Here is an 18,762-nt window from a genome sequence, read left to right on the forward strand (position 1 = left end):
AATATAAGCTATTCTTTTGACAGCTGTGAAGTCAGTCTACAAAACACAGCACAGAGATTTATATAACCTCCAAAGAGACTGGACATTCACTCTTCAGGTGATAAACTCGTCTTTTAAATTGGATTCATTTTCTTTTATATGCTGAACCATATGTCACTGTGGTTATGGTCGTATTATAGGGTTTATGATCATGTTAGATGTCAACTCAACATAAAATAATGAATATTATTAATAATTATAAAACTTTGCTTATGTTTTCTCTGTAATAATTACAAGCCTATTAGTCTATATATATATATATATATATATATATATATATATATATATATATATAAAATATGAACCAAAAAAAGATCATTTTTTAACCTTATACTCTATGCTTTTAACCCTACTACTGTCACTATCATAATTCTGCGTATTCTGCTGCTCATATCCTCATTTACTTTTTTGGGAGTAATTTTGTGATCACTTTATAGCCTCTTTGTACATTGTATGTATTCTTTCTGTTTAGGTCGTCATCATTTTATTGTCGATTTGACTTGACACAGCAACAAAAAATATACATTTCCTACCTTATTGTGGTACTGCAACATTTGAGTGATTATTCTGATCTTTGGATGGTAGTTTTTGATAGATATTACTCTGTAAAAAAAAAAAAAAAAAAAAAAAAAAAAAAAGGACAGAAGTCAACATGAAACAGCATTTTTGCAGCAAGGGGGAATAGAATATTCAGGGAAAATATATGCAAGATGGAACATGATTTTATTTATCAGAAATTTGAGAATGCATTTTGACTGGTGCGCAAGTTCACCCTCAATACATTTCTAGGGTAATTTTTTTTTTCCCAAATAAATCATGCAAAATAAGACCAAAAATTTTCTACTTGGTTTTTTGGTCTAGAGGTAAGAATTTTGATTAAAGGTGCATTCAATAATTTTTAAGATATACAACCATTCAAAAGTTTCAGGTCAGTAAGACTTTTTTTTTTCTTAATTTGTTTTTCAAAGAAGTCTCTCTTAAAAGATGACTCACTAAGGCTGTTTTATTTGATGTAATACAATCAAAACAGCAATATTATGAAATGTTATTACAATTTACAACTTTACTACAACTTTTCTCTTTTAATATATTTTAAAGTGTAAGTTATTCTTGTTGTGCAAAGCTGAATTCAGCTTCAGAGTCACATGATCCTTCAGAAATCAATCTAATATGCTGATTTAGTTCTCAAGAAACATCAATGTTGACAACATTATCAATGTTGAAAAAAAGCTGTGCTTTATATTTTTGTGGAAGCACTGGTAAATTTTTTTAGGACTCTGATAATTAGAAGGTTCAAAGAACAGCATTTGTTTGATATATATCTTAAAAATAAAAACTTACTAACCTAAAACTTTTGAACGGTAGTATATGAACAGCACTTTCGAGAAATATCATCAACATAATTTACACTCACATGAGAAAAGACATTAATCTTCTAGTAAAATATGTTTTATTCTGCATGGAGCAGGTCGCTCCCTCATGTAAACAAAAATGCATTGAGTGCACCTTTAACCTCCATCGTAAGTCACTTTGGATTAAAAACAAGCATCTGCTGAATGAATAAAAAACCAATTCATCTTTCATATCTATAGAGAAGCCTGTGATATGTGGCAGAACAGTGTGACTTTCCTGTGAAATCCAGTCTGGATTTCTCTCCAGTCTCGTAAGAGAGGTGCAGAATTTATTTCCATATTAAGCTGCTCTATAACACATTAGTTCAAAAGAGCATTCCAAGACCTGCTTAAATTAATATTTCATTTTCCAAACAGGCCAGACTGGGTGCGTTACTCATGGCTAAAGAACATCTTCAGCATGAAAGGAGGAAGTGAAATATGTTTGCCCTCCTTTCGCACACTCTTTCAGAGCAATATTAGTTGACTCCATCCCAAAGGAAATTCCTTCTGGCTCTTTTCATCTGTGTCCAGGTATATAACAAGTGCGAATCTGACCTGAGATGCCGAGTATCCCATTCACACCTTTCTTTAACAGCACAGGAGGGTGAAAGACATCAGCTTTCAATACATCTGTTTTACAGGAGGACGTCTCTAGTGAGTGTGATGCTGCTGCACAAAACAAGATGTGTTGAAATGCGTCTAGAGTTGATAGCGAACTGTAACCCTTCACCGAACTGACCTCATGATATTAGAGGCATCTTCAGCATCGGGGTCTCCACAGTATTTGTTTGCAAGAATCAAGCAGGCATCAGCTGACTCAATCTGTACAAGATGGAAAAGAAAAATGAGGCTGCAGTGTTCAGAACAGCATCAAAAATGGACACTAACAACCTGCAGCATTATTCTCTACAACATCCCTACGATTCTGTATCTGTAATAAACAAATGAATTAAATAACGTATCAGTGTATGACACCATTAATCCAAAGAGAGAGAAATGCTACTTTTTATGATGTTACCTTCACTCTTGCTAGATCATGTGGGTTGAGGACAGATCCTTGATAGAATTCCACCTGAGTGAAGTGACGTTTGAACAAGGCTTCCAGCTCAAGATTAGGGGAAATACTAGAGGATGACAAAAAGAGAAAGTATGTTATTAACCAAATGATGTAAAGCTCTGTAATTTTGAGAATGTTTTAAATTTATAGGAACAATGTGTCATTTGTGTGCCAAAGAAAGAAGCTTAAAAAAAAAAAAAAAAAAAAAAAAAAAAAAAACATTTTACTGGCTTATCTCCATGTTATATAAAAAAGGCAATTATGTGATTTATTTGTTTTTCTTAGTAACTCACAGTCATTATATTCTTTACAGTGGGAAAAGGCTCCATCAATCTCATAAAATGTATTCCAAAGGGAATTGTACTTACTTATGAAGAAAAACAATTTCTACATTGACATCATCCCTGTCCTTGTGTAGGAAGTCTTTAAGGAAGTTGGAAACACTTTCGAGCGTGATATGACCACAGACCACAATATGCCTGTAAGGGGGAAAATTCAGCTGAAGAGTGCAACATAAAATAAAACAAAACTCTGGCATATCCTAAAAAAGAGCATAAAGTCATAATAACCAAAAATGTCTTGAAAACATTAAATGTTGTGGCTTTCAAACATTTGCCGTCAGTTTTAGTCATAATAGCACATGTTGTTTTACCTCATATTTATAAACATGGTTTAAACACTAAATTAAGTGCTTTGAACTTTCCAGGACAAACAAAATTGAATCTTACGTTTTAATGTTGGATTGTCAAATGTTCTTAATAAGCCGTGTCTCTGTAGCCAAACCACCCCTGTGCTAAGACGCATGTTGACATGTACATCAGTACTAACTGACATGTATCGGAACCCCTGTCAAAAGCGGTTAAATTGTTTTTGGATCTGTGGCTGCCATGAACTCTAACCGTGACTTCTCTGGACAGGCACCGAATGAAAAACTTGTGATACATCAGATGGAACAAACAAACAGACTCAAATGGATTGTTCCAGAGGTCATGGTCTTCTGGGGCTCATTTATTCTGCCTCTATAGTAAGATCTAGTTTCATACTCTAGAGCTGTTCCAAAACCTTGTAGTGAGTTGCCTTGACATTTATTGGCTATATAGGCAGCGCTCAAATAGCACTCATGTGCAGTATTAGCTAAAACTAAAGATGCAATAATTTCACTAAGCAATAATCAAACAAACAAGAGTCCTGTTATTACATCAGTACAATAAACAAACTACTTAATATTGAGTAACTTACATTTTATACACAACATTGTCAGTTCTCTATTTTTGTTCCACCAATGAAAATAAAATCTAAACAGGATCAACTGTTTAATCTCAGAGCAATATACAATAATGGTGTTTCAGCTCCTGAACATATCAATGTTTTGATCAAATTGGTCGAGAAATTGATTCAGTGACTTGCTCATAAACACTCTCTCTTGTTTTTATCTCTGAATGAATCAGTGTTTTTAAACAAATTGGTAGAGTAAATAATTCAATGACTCTGTATATTACTCACTAAAGTGCATCCGAAATCGCATACTGAGTAGGTACTACATTTGAATTTAAATTTACTTTGCGACCGTTAAAAAAGTATGTTCTATATAGTATGAATCAATTTAGATGTACTACATCCGCCATGTTGTTACTGTCACGTGACCTACCAGCGTCAGTTGTGTCGCTTCACTGCCATTCATAAATCCTCTCATGTGGCCTCATGGGATAGTAAAGTGTCTATCAAATGCACACTCCAGGATCTCGGCAGAAGTAGCAGATCATCCTTAATACTTTTTACCTACAGTTTTTCGAATACTATGTATTCGGACATGCTACTGTTACTGTTGTATTTAACAAGTGAGTCGCTGCGTCCGAACTTCTCTACTATATAGCACGTGAAAAACAATGCGCCATTGTTTTTCACATGCTATATAGTAGAGAAGTTCGGACGCAGCGACTCACTTGTTTAATTTCTGAATGAATCACTGTGTTTTGAATCAGTTTAGTCAATGACTGACTCACTCATAAAAGACATTTGTTTCATTTCTGAATTAATCTGAGTATGAACGATTCAGTTTAATCAATGATTCAATGACTTACTCATAAAGAGTGTGTTATTTCATTGCTGAATAAATCAGTGTGTTTGAACAAATAGATTCAGTAAATGATTCAATGACTCAAAGAAAGTCACTAGTCGCCACCAACTGGCACAGCAATGTAACCTGAAAAAGGAGTCACTAAAAAAATCCCTCAATTGAAGGTTGTTTTCAAGCCTTTAAACTATATACCAAACTACACACTAATGCACTTTAAATTATACACCAAAGTTGTTCTCAAGAGTTTTACATGTCTGCAATGATCTGACTCATATAAAAGATTACGGCCCATCATTACTATCCTAACAACTTAATGGCCACTTCTATTACTGTTGCCGAACAATAACAATGCTTTATTTGTCAAACGAGCCTTCTATGCAACAGGAGGTTAAAGAGTTGAGCTGTAGCCATGGGGTTTTGCGGATCACTTCACTTCCCATGCTGGATGACTCCAATACTGCTGTGGTCAAAGTCTCAAGAGCCTTAACCGTGCATGGTCATCAATCTAAATCTGTCCAAACTAACTCTCTCCGTTCAGCAGACACAATGTGTACAAAGAACAGGGGCTGTTGACCTTAATTGTAACTGGGTGTATGTGCCTGTGCCTCTCTCAGGTGCTGGAGAGATGTGCTTATTTGTGCTGAGAACCTGGGCAAACATTAAGCGGATCTCTGTTTGCCGGAGGGACCTGATGAGGCTTTACGGGCGCAGTGTCTGGATGCCATCACACATAATGATCTTCACAGATCTGGCCTCTTGTATTTAATGAGTGGTAGTAATTGCATGCTTGACTGTCCTGGGATGAGAAGACTCTGTTGAGTCGATGGCTTGGTGTAAAGCCAACAGCGTCTGGCAAAGGGGTGGCTTGATGAGAGACACATTATTCATGTTTTCCTACTTCCAAAAATGCCCATTTGTGAGCTTTAGCTAAATCGGAGGGTTTTGTATGACAATGCTCTCACTCTTTTTTACTCTAGAACAGCAGAACAGAGTCTCTGGCAAGGATACAAACACACTCTGTCTCAGCTTATGTCAGACATCTTGTCTCCGTGTTTGGATGAGCTATCAGTGGTGCGTGACTGTGCTACTGATTGTGTTTCACCACTGTGGGGAAGTTTTTTTTTTTTTTCTTTATATTTATAGTACGGCCAATGCAAGAAGCAATACAAGAAATACAACCGTTCAAAAAAACTATAAGGTAAAACTAATGTCATTATGGACTGCCTAAACCTTTGTTACTATTTCCGAGTTATAGTGCACTCAGTAATACATACACATTACAGTTCAAAAGTCTGAACTTTTATAACAGATTTTCTATTTAAAAGAATATTTGCTGCATCACAGTATCCACAAAAATACTGTTTCAACATTAATAATAATAAGAAATGTTTCTTAAACACCAAATCAGCCTATTAGAATGAATTTCTGTTGAAAATTTAGTTTTGCCATTGGAGGAATAAATTATATTTTAAAATATATAAAAATAGAAAAGTTATTTAAAATTGTAATAATATTTACAGTAACAAAACTGTTTTTAGATATATAATGGTGTTGAACTGATCAGATATAATTTTACTTTTTTTATTACATTAAATTACATTTTTATTCTTTATAATAGTAGATTTTATGATAGGTCGATTCTTTTTTGTTTGTTTATTTTAAAGAATAACAAGACAGTAATAAAGAAAAGTATTTAACTAGTCGTGCGATCTTAAAATGAGCCTCCATGAGGCCCATTGTAAAATAAAGCAGTTTTTATTAGGCTTTCTGATATGAGTACAGTCTTCATGTGAGTGTACATTAAACAATCTTAAATTACTGAGTGCACCTTTAAACACTTACTATAGCACAGAGATGGAAAAACATGTTTCCTTTCAAAAAAGTAATGGAGGATCTTTCTACACGAGCTACTTGTCTGTTGGCATTTGTTGCACAATTTTAAACTTCTTCATGACTGAATAGCCACAATAGCCACAATATTGTTTGCAAATATTGGGAGAGAATTAAAGTTTAAGATTAAATTAAAGTTTTTTTTTTTTTTTTAATCACTAATTAAAAGTAATATGAATAATCACCATGAAAAAAACTGTACATTTAAAATATAAAATCATTTTAAAAATTAAATACTAGTTGAAGAACTTAAGATGTCTTCAACTTAAAATACACACACTAACAACACTACACTGTGAACAACACACAGTGAAGAGAACACTTGGGGTGCAACACAATGTTACGCACAATAAGGTGAAATAAAAAAAAATAAATAAAAAAAATGTGCACAGAGCAAGCAAATGCAGAAGGGCAGTTACCCAACATGCACTGTGAAACATGCCAAATAAAAAAATAAAAAAGCACCAAAAATACAGAAATGATAACTAAAATCTGAAGAAATTAAAAACAATAAGCTCGAACATCAGCCTCAGCAGCGAAACCATTGATACTGCTCTAATCCTTAAACCGATCAATCATTTCAGAGCCGAACGAAAAGACTGTTTCCGCGCTCGACTTTTAGGAACAGATAGCTGTGAGGAGAATGTCACCTGATGAAAGGGGTGAATGCCTGCCTTTCTCTTCAAACCAAGAGAGAACAGAGCTTGAGATGGACCACATGTGTAGTCCATATGGAGCCATGGCTCCATCATCTTAATGACTTGATGCAGGGGATAAATAATGAATTTAATTTGGCAACTCTTTAGCCAGTAACACCTCTTTAAACTACTGTAATTATTCAAAAACACTTCATTATGTCATTTCTAACTGCAATTTCTCTACATATGCTGTAAGGCTAACACCAAATGTAAAAGGTTAAGACCACTGAAAGCCCATATTGACTGACATGTAATCTAAATGGTGTTTAATTGATACACATCACATAAGTGGATCCATTTTAATCTCTCTCATGAGTGTTTGCTTAGACTACCAGCTTTTTCATTGAGTACACTGGTAACATGAATGTCCAAATAAATATCAATGTAATATTCCAAGTGTCCTGGAACTGAAAAGGGGTTCAAGCAGCATTTATGGCCAGTCAGTGTGGTTTGTGATGGGCACAAATGTTTGGATATGAATTCTAAGTGAAACTATATTTCTGGGACCCAGCAACTCAACGTTTATATATATATATATATATATATATATATATATATATATATATATATATATATATATATATATAGGCCAACATGGCTTGGCAAACGATATGTTCGGATAACGTCTTCCTCTGGCATTCCAAAGAAATTAATATGAGAGGAAAATATTTTCTTCCTTCTACCACACGCTCTTTGCTCTCTGCGGTGTCTTCTCCTAGCAGCAACAACAATTGCAGTTATGTCACAAAATGGGTTAAGACATGCTGTTTTTGGGTGTTAAATAATGGCGCAAATACCAGTAAATTGACGAAGGCTAATCTTAGTAAATCGCATTGTGATTCATTTAAATACTCTCCTCCCATAAATTTTGCGTCTGAAAGGGAAACTCTTACAAATGCATATGCAATAAGGTCAGCCGTAAAAACAACTCAGTCCACGCCTTTTCAGCGCTAATTTTGCACTGCGTGTCTTTAGTAAATCCTGACAGTAGTTTTTTAACGCCAAAAGAGGGTTTGCGCTAGCGCAAGCTGTTAGTAAATCTGGCCCTAGGTATATTATTTCGGAGTGTCTTGTTGGCAGAGGCTATTTATACTAACTCCGCCAAGCATTGTCTGATTGAGCCAGACAAAATGACAAAAGAAATCCCAGAATCAGTGGCGTGGAGAGTAAGGCGGGTTGCGTTAGCTTTTATCCATTTTTATTCTAATTTTTTTTATATTCTATTATTTGTATATTCTATTTCAGTTTTAGTACATGTATTTCAATTTTACAAAAACTTATTGTCAGTTGTCAAGGCAACATTTCTAATTTCGTCTAATATTTATATTTTATTTTAGCTTTATTTTAATTAATTAATTATTTTTAATTGTTTTGGTTAACAATAACAACACTGACACATTTGACTTTCTTCATGCGTGACACAAAAAGAGCTATTTTGAAAGTCACTTAAATTTAAACAACATTGGACCCCAAATGACTTTCATTGTAATGACAAAAAACAAAGACATTTTCTACATTTATCTACATTTTCTAGAAAAGAAAGACTTGGAATGTTGTGAGTTTAAATGAAGAGTAAATTATGACAATTTACATTTTTGGGTGACTATCCTTTTAAGTGCAAAGTCTGGATCATGTACGTTTAGTCGAAGTTTAGATTTCTGTCAAAGTGCCGTAAAACACAAATTTAAGGCCCTGATATACTTCAAGAGAAATCAAAGAATGAACTGGTGTGACGTCATTTCGAACAAAATCAGGCCAAAACAAAGTTTGTGTTTTGGGAGTTCAAAACAGCTTGCCAAAGCGAACTTTCCAGAAAAGTTTGTTACGGCTAGTAAACACCTTTGTATTACCATTGGTCCATGGCGATTACGTAATAGGTAGGTGTGCGCGAAGGCTTTATAGTAGAAACTGAAGTTGTACTTCTGATGAAATGAGACACTGTTTTTCATGTTTAATATGGTAAAGCTGCTTGATTTTAAGCAATCTATAATACAAAGTGCTATAAATAAACATAACATGACTCTATTAGAGCGCCAAATTTCAGAGCTTGTGCAAACATATCCACATTGCTATGATCAGATGCTTTTCTTATGCTTTACTAAAAAAACGCTTGCTGTTTTCTCAATTTTGTTGTGTGTTCATTTTGTTATTGAGAGGAAAGCATGCAGCACATATTTATATATTCATCTAAACTCCGCTCTCAGCAGCACGGACACTGTCGGATGTTCGCTAACAGTATACCGCTGGTCACGTATTTCAAACTTTGTTTTACCCCAAAACAAAGAATGAAAAAGAACTTCACCGTGAGTATATCAGGGCCTTCATATTCAACACCTATTAAATGCAGGTACTACTAATTCATATTTACACTACTGAACATTCTGAAGACATGACAAACATTGTTTTATAAAGATATTTTCATTTAATTCTGCCTTGATTTATTTTCCTCAACATTATGTCAAAAGTACCGACTTTGATACCAAGTCGATACTGAAATTTAAAAAATATATTATAAATTATAAAAACATAAAAATGTGATGATTTGAGCGCTGTTGAGCTGATTCGTAAACACCTCTGATTGGCCATTGTGTTCACGTGCTTATCAGATATGTCTGTGATTGGCTACAATGATCAGTGCTTCAAAAAACGAGCGCTTACACAGATACACACAGGAGCGTTTATAAGCAGGTGTCTATCAGCGGACTGGTCCAAGCCACTCCTGCTTTCAAATGCTTCCGCTCCCGCTTTCAAACACTTCCGTGTGCTTTCAAACGCTCCTGTGCATTGATCATTGTAGTCAATCACAGACATATATGATGAGTGCATGAACACAATGGCCAATCAGAGGTGTTTACGAATCCGCTCAACAGCGCTCAAAGCATCACATTTCTAATCGACTTGGTATCGAAGTCGGTACTTTTGACAACACTACTCAACATATTGTTTTATTGTCTAAAAAAATATTTTTTTGTCATATGTTTTTTATGCAGCATATTTTTTTTCTTTTTCCTTTTTTTTGCTGGGCCCAGGAGGTTATACATAAATACAAAATTCTGTTAAATTTCAGCCTTATAACTAGCAGGAGAATGTTCAATGCAGTAAGCTGTCCAACATCACAGACTATACATCAGACTGTCAGCCATGCATGGATAGTTCCCCTACACACCTAAGCAGGAGTCAGGAAACCAGATGACTGAAACTCCATTGATCTCACTCATTTTAATGCGTTGTGAGAGCCGTATCAGTAATGGCATTTCTATATGCCATTTCACCCTCTTTTCAACTCTTACTCCATGCGTGCTCATGCCAACACAGACCTGCTCTGCTGGGGCAAGCTGTGCCGGCTCCACATACTTGGTGTGGCTTCAATTCTGAAGAGAAGCTCAGAGGCGGCGCATGAGCTCAGAGTTCACTCAGGGTTTATGTCAGTTTCAGCAGCGCTCTAATGGAAACCACAGAGACCCCGGCCTGATCCAACAGAACGCTGCTCTATATTATACGTATAGATCCAGATCTGTGTTCCCGTTCTGATGGTTAAACACTATGCTAAACACACGCTGACATAAACAGCCATCACAAACCTGGCTGTGGCATGGTTTCAATAGCAGGGATTACACTTCAAACTACTACTAGGCTCAATACACCATGATGGTAATGTCAGGGCTAGAGACTAAAGAGCTATTGGCTTCTAAATGGAAACATTTAAGCCAAATTACTTTTGTAGTTGACAAATTACAAAATCACTCAATAAAGATAGTTGTTCACTTCAGTTCACTAACTTTAGTTGTGTTAAAGGGACTCTAGTATATGGACTATGATTATGATTTAAATTATACACTACTGTTCAAAAGTTTTGGGTCGGTAAGATTTTTTAAAAATGTTTTTGAAAGAAGTCACTTATGCTCACCAATGCTACATTTACTGACCAAAAATACAGTAAAAACAGTAATATTGTTATAATTATTTGATATTACAATTTAAAATAACTGTTTTCTATTTTCATAAATTTTAAAATGTAATATATTTCTGTGACAGCAAAGCTGAATTTTCAGCATCATTACTCCAGTCTTCAGTGTCACATGATCCTTCAGAAATCATCCTAATATGCTGATTTGGTGATCAAGAAACATTTCTTATTATTATCAATATTTTTTTAGGATTCTTTGATGAACAAAAAGTTCAAAAGAACAGCATTTATTTGAAATATGTAAAAATGTTTTATAATCAATCAATTTAATGCATCCTTGCTGAATAGAAGTATTAATTAAATAAAAGCTTACTGACCCCAAACTTTTGAACAGTAGTGCATATATAACTTGTTGCTGTCACTCTAGTAATTTGTCCATCACAAACCACGTTGATCATAAATACCAAAGAATATTTCTGTTTAAAAAAAAAGTTTTGTCACTTCAACCAATCATATTGTGATTATGGTTTATTTTGAATCAGACATAAAAGAAACTACTTACAGTTCACTTACTAACACTATGGGCCCTATCTTAATGATCCAAACGCATGGCGCAGGTGCACTTAGGGCGTGTCCGAATCCTCTTTTGCTAGTTTAACGAAAAAAATGGTCAGCACTCCAGGTGCAAAAGGGTTGTACCTAGTCTCTTAATGAGTCATGGGTGTGTTTTGGGCATAACGTGCAATAAACCATCTCCCATTCCCTTAAAAGCCAGTTGCGCTTGCACAATGGCGGATTCGCAATTTACATGGCGGAATTTGCAAGCGGGAAGACTGAACGCTTCTCCAGAGAGGAATCTTTTTAATTTTAATATTTAAAAATGTTTGCCTGTGTAACCAGCAGAGTGTACACGCGCTGTGCACCTGGCTATAGGCGCGTATTACTAACGCGCCCTTTAAATAACAAAAAAATGCTGCGCCATTGACTTTAGACCAGGTTTTTGTTGGTCAGTGGTGCAGTTGTTTTCAGTTGCCTCAAAATAGCAACACACCTGAACACACCTCGTTTTCAGAAAAGCACGCCCATGAGCGAACAGATGGATGTGAGTGCATATAGTATTTAAACAACATGGGCACTGGAAGTGAAAATGTTAACTGTGTCGGGCTGAAACTAGCAAAAAACACTTGCGTCGCACCTGGCATCGCATTGTGCCGGGTGTATGATAGGGCCCTATCTATTTAAAATGATCCATAATCCTCGGTCTTTAAAGGGTTAGTTCACCCAAAAATGAAAATTCTGTAATTAATTACTCACCCATATGTCGTTCCACACCCGTAAGACTGTCATTCATCTTCAGAACACAAATTAAGATATTTTTGATAAAATCCGATGGCTCAGTGAGGCCTGTATTGCCAGCAAGATAATTAACACTTTCAGATGCCCAGAAAGCTACTAAAGACATATTTAAAACAGTTCATGTGACTACAGTGGTTCAACCTTAATGTTATGAAGTGACGAGAATACTTTTTGTGCACCAAAAAAACTAAATAACAACTTTATTCAACAATATCTAGTGATGGGCGATTTCAAAACACTGCTTCATGAAGCTTTGAAGCTTCACAAATCTTTTGTTTTGAATCAGAGGTTTGGAGCGTGTATCAAACTGCCAAAGTCACGCCCCCCCAGTGGCGAACCATTAAAATTTCGAAACACTTATGACTTAACAAAGCCTCATTTACTGAAATCACATGACTTTGGCAGTTTGATACACGCTCTGAACCACTGATTCGAAACAAGATTTGTAAAGCTTCGAAGCTTCATGAAGGCCTCCCTGAGCCATCGGATTTTATCAAAAATATCTTAATTCATGTTCCGAAGATAAACGAAGGTCTTACGAGTGTGGAACGACATGGGGGTGAGTAATTAATGACAGAATTTTCATTTTTGGGTGAACTAACCCTTTAAGTTAAGCTAAACTATAGACTTAACATTAGTATAATCAGCATTTATATAACATTTATGCAGCCTCCAACGCTTATTCATAAACACCTACTCATGGACTTCATTTATAAAAAATAAAAACTTGAGGCTCTTGGACTTTTGTGAGTTTATACAGAATTACACTCTAAACATATGTATTTTGCACCAGCCTGAGCTTGTCGGAAATGTGCTGACAGTGGAAATAAATATCTCGACACATTTATTTCGAGGTGTCGTGATGTGTCCGTTCATGAGCACACAGTCCCATGCATATTTAAACAATAAGGCGAAGCCTGGTGCCTGTCTTTCTGCTCGGCCAGAGAGCTGGAGCCTACTGTAATTGCAACCAGATGCATGCATAGCCAGAGAGAAAGAAAGTGAGAGAAAGAGAGCGGCTCAGCTCTTTTGACAAGGCCTTCTCTCAACACCAGACTGCGAATCCAAACGTGGGGCCGAGGCCAAACATAACATTTCATCAATCTTGTTTCACTGACAGCGAAACGGCATCAAACAAAGGGGCTCCTAATGGCTTTCTCCCGGCTTAGTATTTGCCCTCAAATTCAGATGATGAAAGCCGGACGTGACCGTGAGTCTGTTTCACGCTGCGAAATGGGTTGGGAAATAGCGCGCACACGAGAGAGAGAGAGAGAGGGCTCTGGAACTTAGACGCGAGCGTTTGGGAGAATCGCTGTGCTGATGACAGGGCCGTGTTTGAGCCAGAAAACGAGTGGGAGGAGGTTCAAAATATCCACATTCACATTCAGGGGTCATCTTTGAAAAGAAAAAGAAAAAACGGGACATGGTAAAAGTACCAAGCGGGGCAAAAAAGCAAGCCAATTGCAATGGAGCAGCTCCAGTGCGAGAGCTGAGGCATCCAAGCATTCAGGGTGTGCGCTGACTGAAGATCAGGGCCAGAGTCATGTCACACAGAGATGAGGTAATGGGCCAGCAGTGACGCACAGCCAGAGAGGCTTTTCTCACTGCAGCATGCACAACCAAACAAACAAAAAAAAGCCAACAGTCGTCCATTCACAGAGAGCATGCGAGAGATGGATCAAGCATGACGAGCAGAACTCAAAGAACAGAAAATTGAAACAAACACAAGACAATGATGACACTAAGTAAAGAGCGTATTTTATCTGAGCATCACAAAACTAGTTCTATGAGCTAGTGATTTCATTTTCTATCATTCATTGTGCTATTACAAATACGAAACAAACACTGATTCTACGGCAGCACATAACAGATGGAAAACCAACAGCAGTCACTGTAATGAAATTAAAATGCAGCAGATGTGTTACGGAAAAGAAGCCACGGACACAGAGCAAAGGGCATGGACATGTGGCTTCGATGGCCAAGGTCTCCAGTCACAGTGTGACATTCATTTGTCCTATCATTTTTGTCTGCACTAACCCCCTCTCTATCTGAGACGGGGGAGTGTGAGTCACACAACCACACCTGGTTCTGGATTTTGACTTACTTTCTGCCTCGTGTCGAGTTATAACTCCCTCCGTATTTCTTCCGATTAAGGATGAGAGCAGCAATTTCTGGCACGTAGCGAGCAAACATGGCCTACATGCATGGAACAGAAAAAGAAAAGGGCATGCAAAGAGGGGTTCTGCTGTGACCGAGGCCACAGAGGCACCTGGAATACTTACTTTCTGCCATTTACCGCACTATAGGAACCACCATATTTCTTGCGGTTTCCTATTAACTCTATGATTTCAGGGACGTAGCTGGCAAACATGGCCTAAGGAGAAGATAGGAGACAGAAGCAGAGGCTAAAAAAGAGAGTGGAGACCCGTCCGAGTCTGGATTGTTTTTTTCCCCAACCTCTGAGGTGCAGAAATTGATATGGACGCGTGTTTTGTCGGGAAAAAAAATGGTGTTGCTTAGTAAAATGTCATTTAAATTTTTAATTAAAATAATAAATGTCCATAGTGCTTCTGAAAAGATCTAAAGGATCTCTTTTTTAAATTGAGGGGAAAGCCAACTTTGAAAACACTCCACTGGTTTGGAGACAAATAAAAATTAAAAAAATTTTTTTTTTTGGTGCTGCCCATCTGTTTTCTCTAACAGCACAAACAATATCTTGTGAAAAAGAAGAGAAAGAAGAAAAAAACCTACATGCCATGTTTTGTCCAACAAACACTATTGCAGTGGCAAGTGTATTTGAATAGTCCAGCCTGATCGCCCACAGCTGCAAAGTACATTAAGACTCATTAGTGTGCTTTAAATGAGCTGGATGCGCTTTGCAAGATTGCAGCCTTGACAAAGTTCTGTTTTATCTCCACACTGCATGTTACTAGGGATCTTAATCCCTGAGTTGTCAGCCTGACCTTCCGAAGAGAGTTGTGAGCGGTTCTTCACCTCTCTCCAGGGCCCTAATGAATTATGACATCTGCCTGATCAGACCTGACGGTTTACAACATTTCCATACTGAAGTCATTAATTGAACACCTGATATAAAGCAGAGCAATGATTATTTCCAGCCCTCCTCAAAAACAAAAAAGAAATAGCAGATTGCTATGGAAACTTCTGGACAGCTGGAACTTTCTGTCCAGTGATAGAAATGAAGCGCATCTGCCCTGCGTTATGTCTATATGAACTTCACATGAGAGTTTCTGAATGCCTGTGGATGATCTATACCCTGATCTTGAGTCTGTTAACCACCTAGACCCTAAGGCTGAATGATATATATTGATTTTTGAATTTGTATAATTTAAACTGTTCAAAATTGCATCACTCTAAAACTTACTCACTGTTAAAAGTGAATATGAGTTACTTAAAGAGCTATTTCTACCTGATCTGACCCATTACTTTCACAAGCATAACCAAATGTATTCATGTTCACGCAGTATTATGATGAAACTATGTATTTGACATAAAAATAATGATATAAAAGATGCCACAATATTTAGGGTTAATTACACTGTTTTTAATACGATATTATATAATAGTGAAAGTTTTATCATTTTAAACAAATTAAAAAAAAAAAAAAAAAAAAAAAAATACATTATTTACAGTTTTCCAACAATGTTGAAAACATTTTCTTATTTTTATTTTATTTTACATAATGCATTAATTATTATATATACTAGAACAGGCCTGTCTGATAGGATTATACAACGAGGCTAAAGGTGCCCCAGGGTAAAAGGCGCCTTTGATTTTATTTTCCTCTGAACCACTAGAGGGCACAAAACGTGTCGCAGCACTTTCCAAAACATCCACTTTTCAAGATGCATGTGGAAATTCGACTGATCCTTGACACAATCGATTGATTCTGTGCTAATTTGATCTAATATTTGTTTTTTAATATTTGTTTTTTTAAATCATTGTAGATTTAAGTAGCAAATGAGAATCCCTAAAATTATTGAATATATAATTTATTGTATTTATTGAATAAAATATAATTTATTGTTACTACTATAAATCTATATTAATTACGGGATTTCCTTCAATGCTTTCAGAGTCTTTACTTTCTAAAAATAATTTTGTTTCTGTATTTTTAAAATATATTTTTATATTAACATTTTAATGACAATACATTTATTGAATATATTGTATTATATATCAATATATATTATATTCAATATATTGAAAATATGTATCAAAATAAACAGAAAATAGTACAAACTTTGCTAAAGTGATTGTTCTGAACAAGTATTAACTTAGACATTAAAAACATATTATTTTAGCTAATGTTTTAGCTAGTATTTACCCCATGCCTCGCCACCTCATACAATTATAAGATTATTAAACAAAAAATAAACCACTTTTATGATTTATTTTCACACAAAATCTGTTGCTCCATAAATGTTCAATACAAACATATATATATATTTTTTTTTTTTTCTGCAATCATACACTACGGGAGTAGTGAAAAACACTTTTTTTTTTTTCTTAAGGTGTGCCTTTGGCCCCATTGTACCCTATAATTTATTTATCTTTTTTAACTAAACTACACTTTTTTTTTTAAAACTAAACTTAAGAAATGCAATATAGCAGTTTGAAACTGTAAACTGATCAAATGTACAGCAAAAATCTAGCTAAAGCTACCAATCCCAGCTGCTTATCTCTTATTTATTTGATTTATTTATATTAAGTTTTAACAAAAACCTCTTGCAAAGCATACACATCTAGTCTTCATCTGTGTTAATGCTATGTATATTTTTCTGTATCACCATCTGAAGTTGCTCTGGTATAAATGCACTCTTTGAGTGTTTGTGGCTGCTGTTGCTATGGAAACGCTCAAGCAGGACTATGGGCCATCCGCCTGCCACTGTGTTTGTTGGAATTTGGGGAGGGAAACAGAAGGATGGGATCTCCTGAAACCGCAAAACTGTTTTAAGAGAATAGCAACATTATCATCGTCAAAATACATTTCTTTAAAGACTATTTTAAATGTAATAAACATGAGTGGTAGTGTCATACAGCATTTACAAGAATTTACACAATACATGTACATTTCATCTTAACTTGGGCTGTAATGTTAAAACAAGGTAATGGATTTTAAAGGCAAGGATGCAAACATTACAAAGACAGTGGACGTATACAATATGGTAAAAACAGCGTTATAATTTGGGCCGTTATGAAGACTGTGGAAAGACGACAGTTATGAGAGTCATATCACAGGAGTTGTCTTATTTTTACATGGTAGTTGGAGCAAGGCGTTTGCATGGGGTAGGGGAAGGGGTGCAGGAGGGGTGCATCGAGTGCCAACAAGAGGAAAAGTGTTTTTACCAGACCACCAAGAATGAAGAAGACCATGAAAAGGCGTCCAAGAGTGGTTCTTGCATAGACGTCTCCATATCCCACAGTGGACATAGTGACCATTAATAAGTACACACATTCCCAATATGAGAGCGGTTGAGAGTTTTGAAAGTTTTCCCACGGATCCCCTGAGTTTTCCACCTGCAGTGGAGAGGAGAGCGAAGAGAAAATTACTGACGGATCAAAACGTGATCCTCTACAGCCATCTACTGTCCATAGAGAAAATCACAAAAATGAATTGTGAGAGCAACCAAACTGAGGATTTAGTGGCGATCAGAGTCTCTGCTGCCATCTAGTGGCACAGATGTCCTCTGGCACATCCTGATAAAAATAAAAAATAATAATAAAAAAAAAAAAAAAAAACACGAAAAAAGGAACAACAAAACACCAAATCTTTAGATAAACTACAACACAAACCATATATGCCACAAAGGGACAGACGTGATGCTCGCATAGGAGCTTTTTCCTCCCACGAATCTGCACGTGCACTCCTTTCTTTGACTGTTTCTCCAGGGGCATGGGAAAGGGGGGCGTGTGTGTGTTTTTTCACTCACCAGATGAATGAATCCTGCAGCAGTGAGCCATGTGCTTATGAAGATGGAACACAGGTTCACCAGCTTGATGGAATTACTGTGAGAGACGAGAGTTACATCACACCTCTCAAAGTGAAACGCATCACACTGACGTACAGATCAGTCAGTCATCTACTGAGCCCAACACACACACGAGCGGGCCGCTTCCAGCCGCGCCTTGCCGTGACGCTGCTCACTGGGAGTGAACACACAAGTTATCAGTAAACAAATAAGAAGACAGTGGGATCCTGAGGATGACCAGCGCATATCTAAAGGGGCGTTCACACTCTACAGCGTGTCAGGAGGGGGATTACATGGCGTTGCTGTGTGTTTTGCGTAAAGGTGAACTCAACTCAACTTTTTTATGTCGGCAAG

At 36.3% G+C, this 18,762-nt stretch overlaps 1 protein-coding gene across 2 annotated transcripts in view; it reads right to left on the bottom strand.

The window, feature by feature from the left end:
- Positions 1-488: 488 nt before the first annotated feature.
- The window catches only part of kcnma1a (potassium large conductance calcium-activated channel, subfamily M, alpha member 1a), a 129,945-nt gene continuing 111,671 nt past the window's right edge, over positions 489-18,762 (bottom strand). The window contains exons 7-13 of one of the 2 annotated variants that reach the window (XM_051918126.1): positions 18,370-18,445; positions 17,786-17,956; positions 14,701-14,792; positions 2,859-2,969; positions 2,452-2,557; positions 2,173-2,255; positions 489-642 (exon numbers count right to left, since the gene is read on the bottom strand). In XM_051918126.1, coding sequence (XP_051774086.1) covers positions 519-642; positions 2,173-2,255; positions 2,452-2,557; positions 2,859-2,969; positions 14,701-14,792; positions 17,786-17,956; positions 18,370-18,445 — 763 coding nt within the window. In that variant the 3' untranslated portion in view covers positions 489-518. The other variant, XM_051918127.1, reaches the window with a different exon arrangement.

The sequence above is a fragment of the Ctenopharyngodon idella genome, chromosome 13, assembly GCF_019924925.1.
Source record: "Ctenopharyngodon idella isolate HZGC_01 chromosome 13, HZGC01, whole genome shotgun sequence".
NCBI lineage: Eukaryota > Metazoa > Chordata > Actinopteri > Cypriniformes > Xenocyprididae > Ctenopharyngodon > Ctenopharyngodon idella.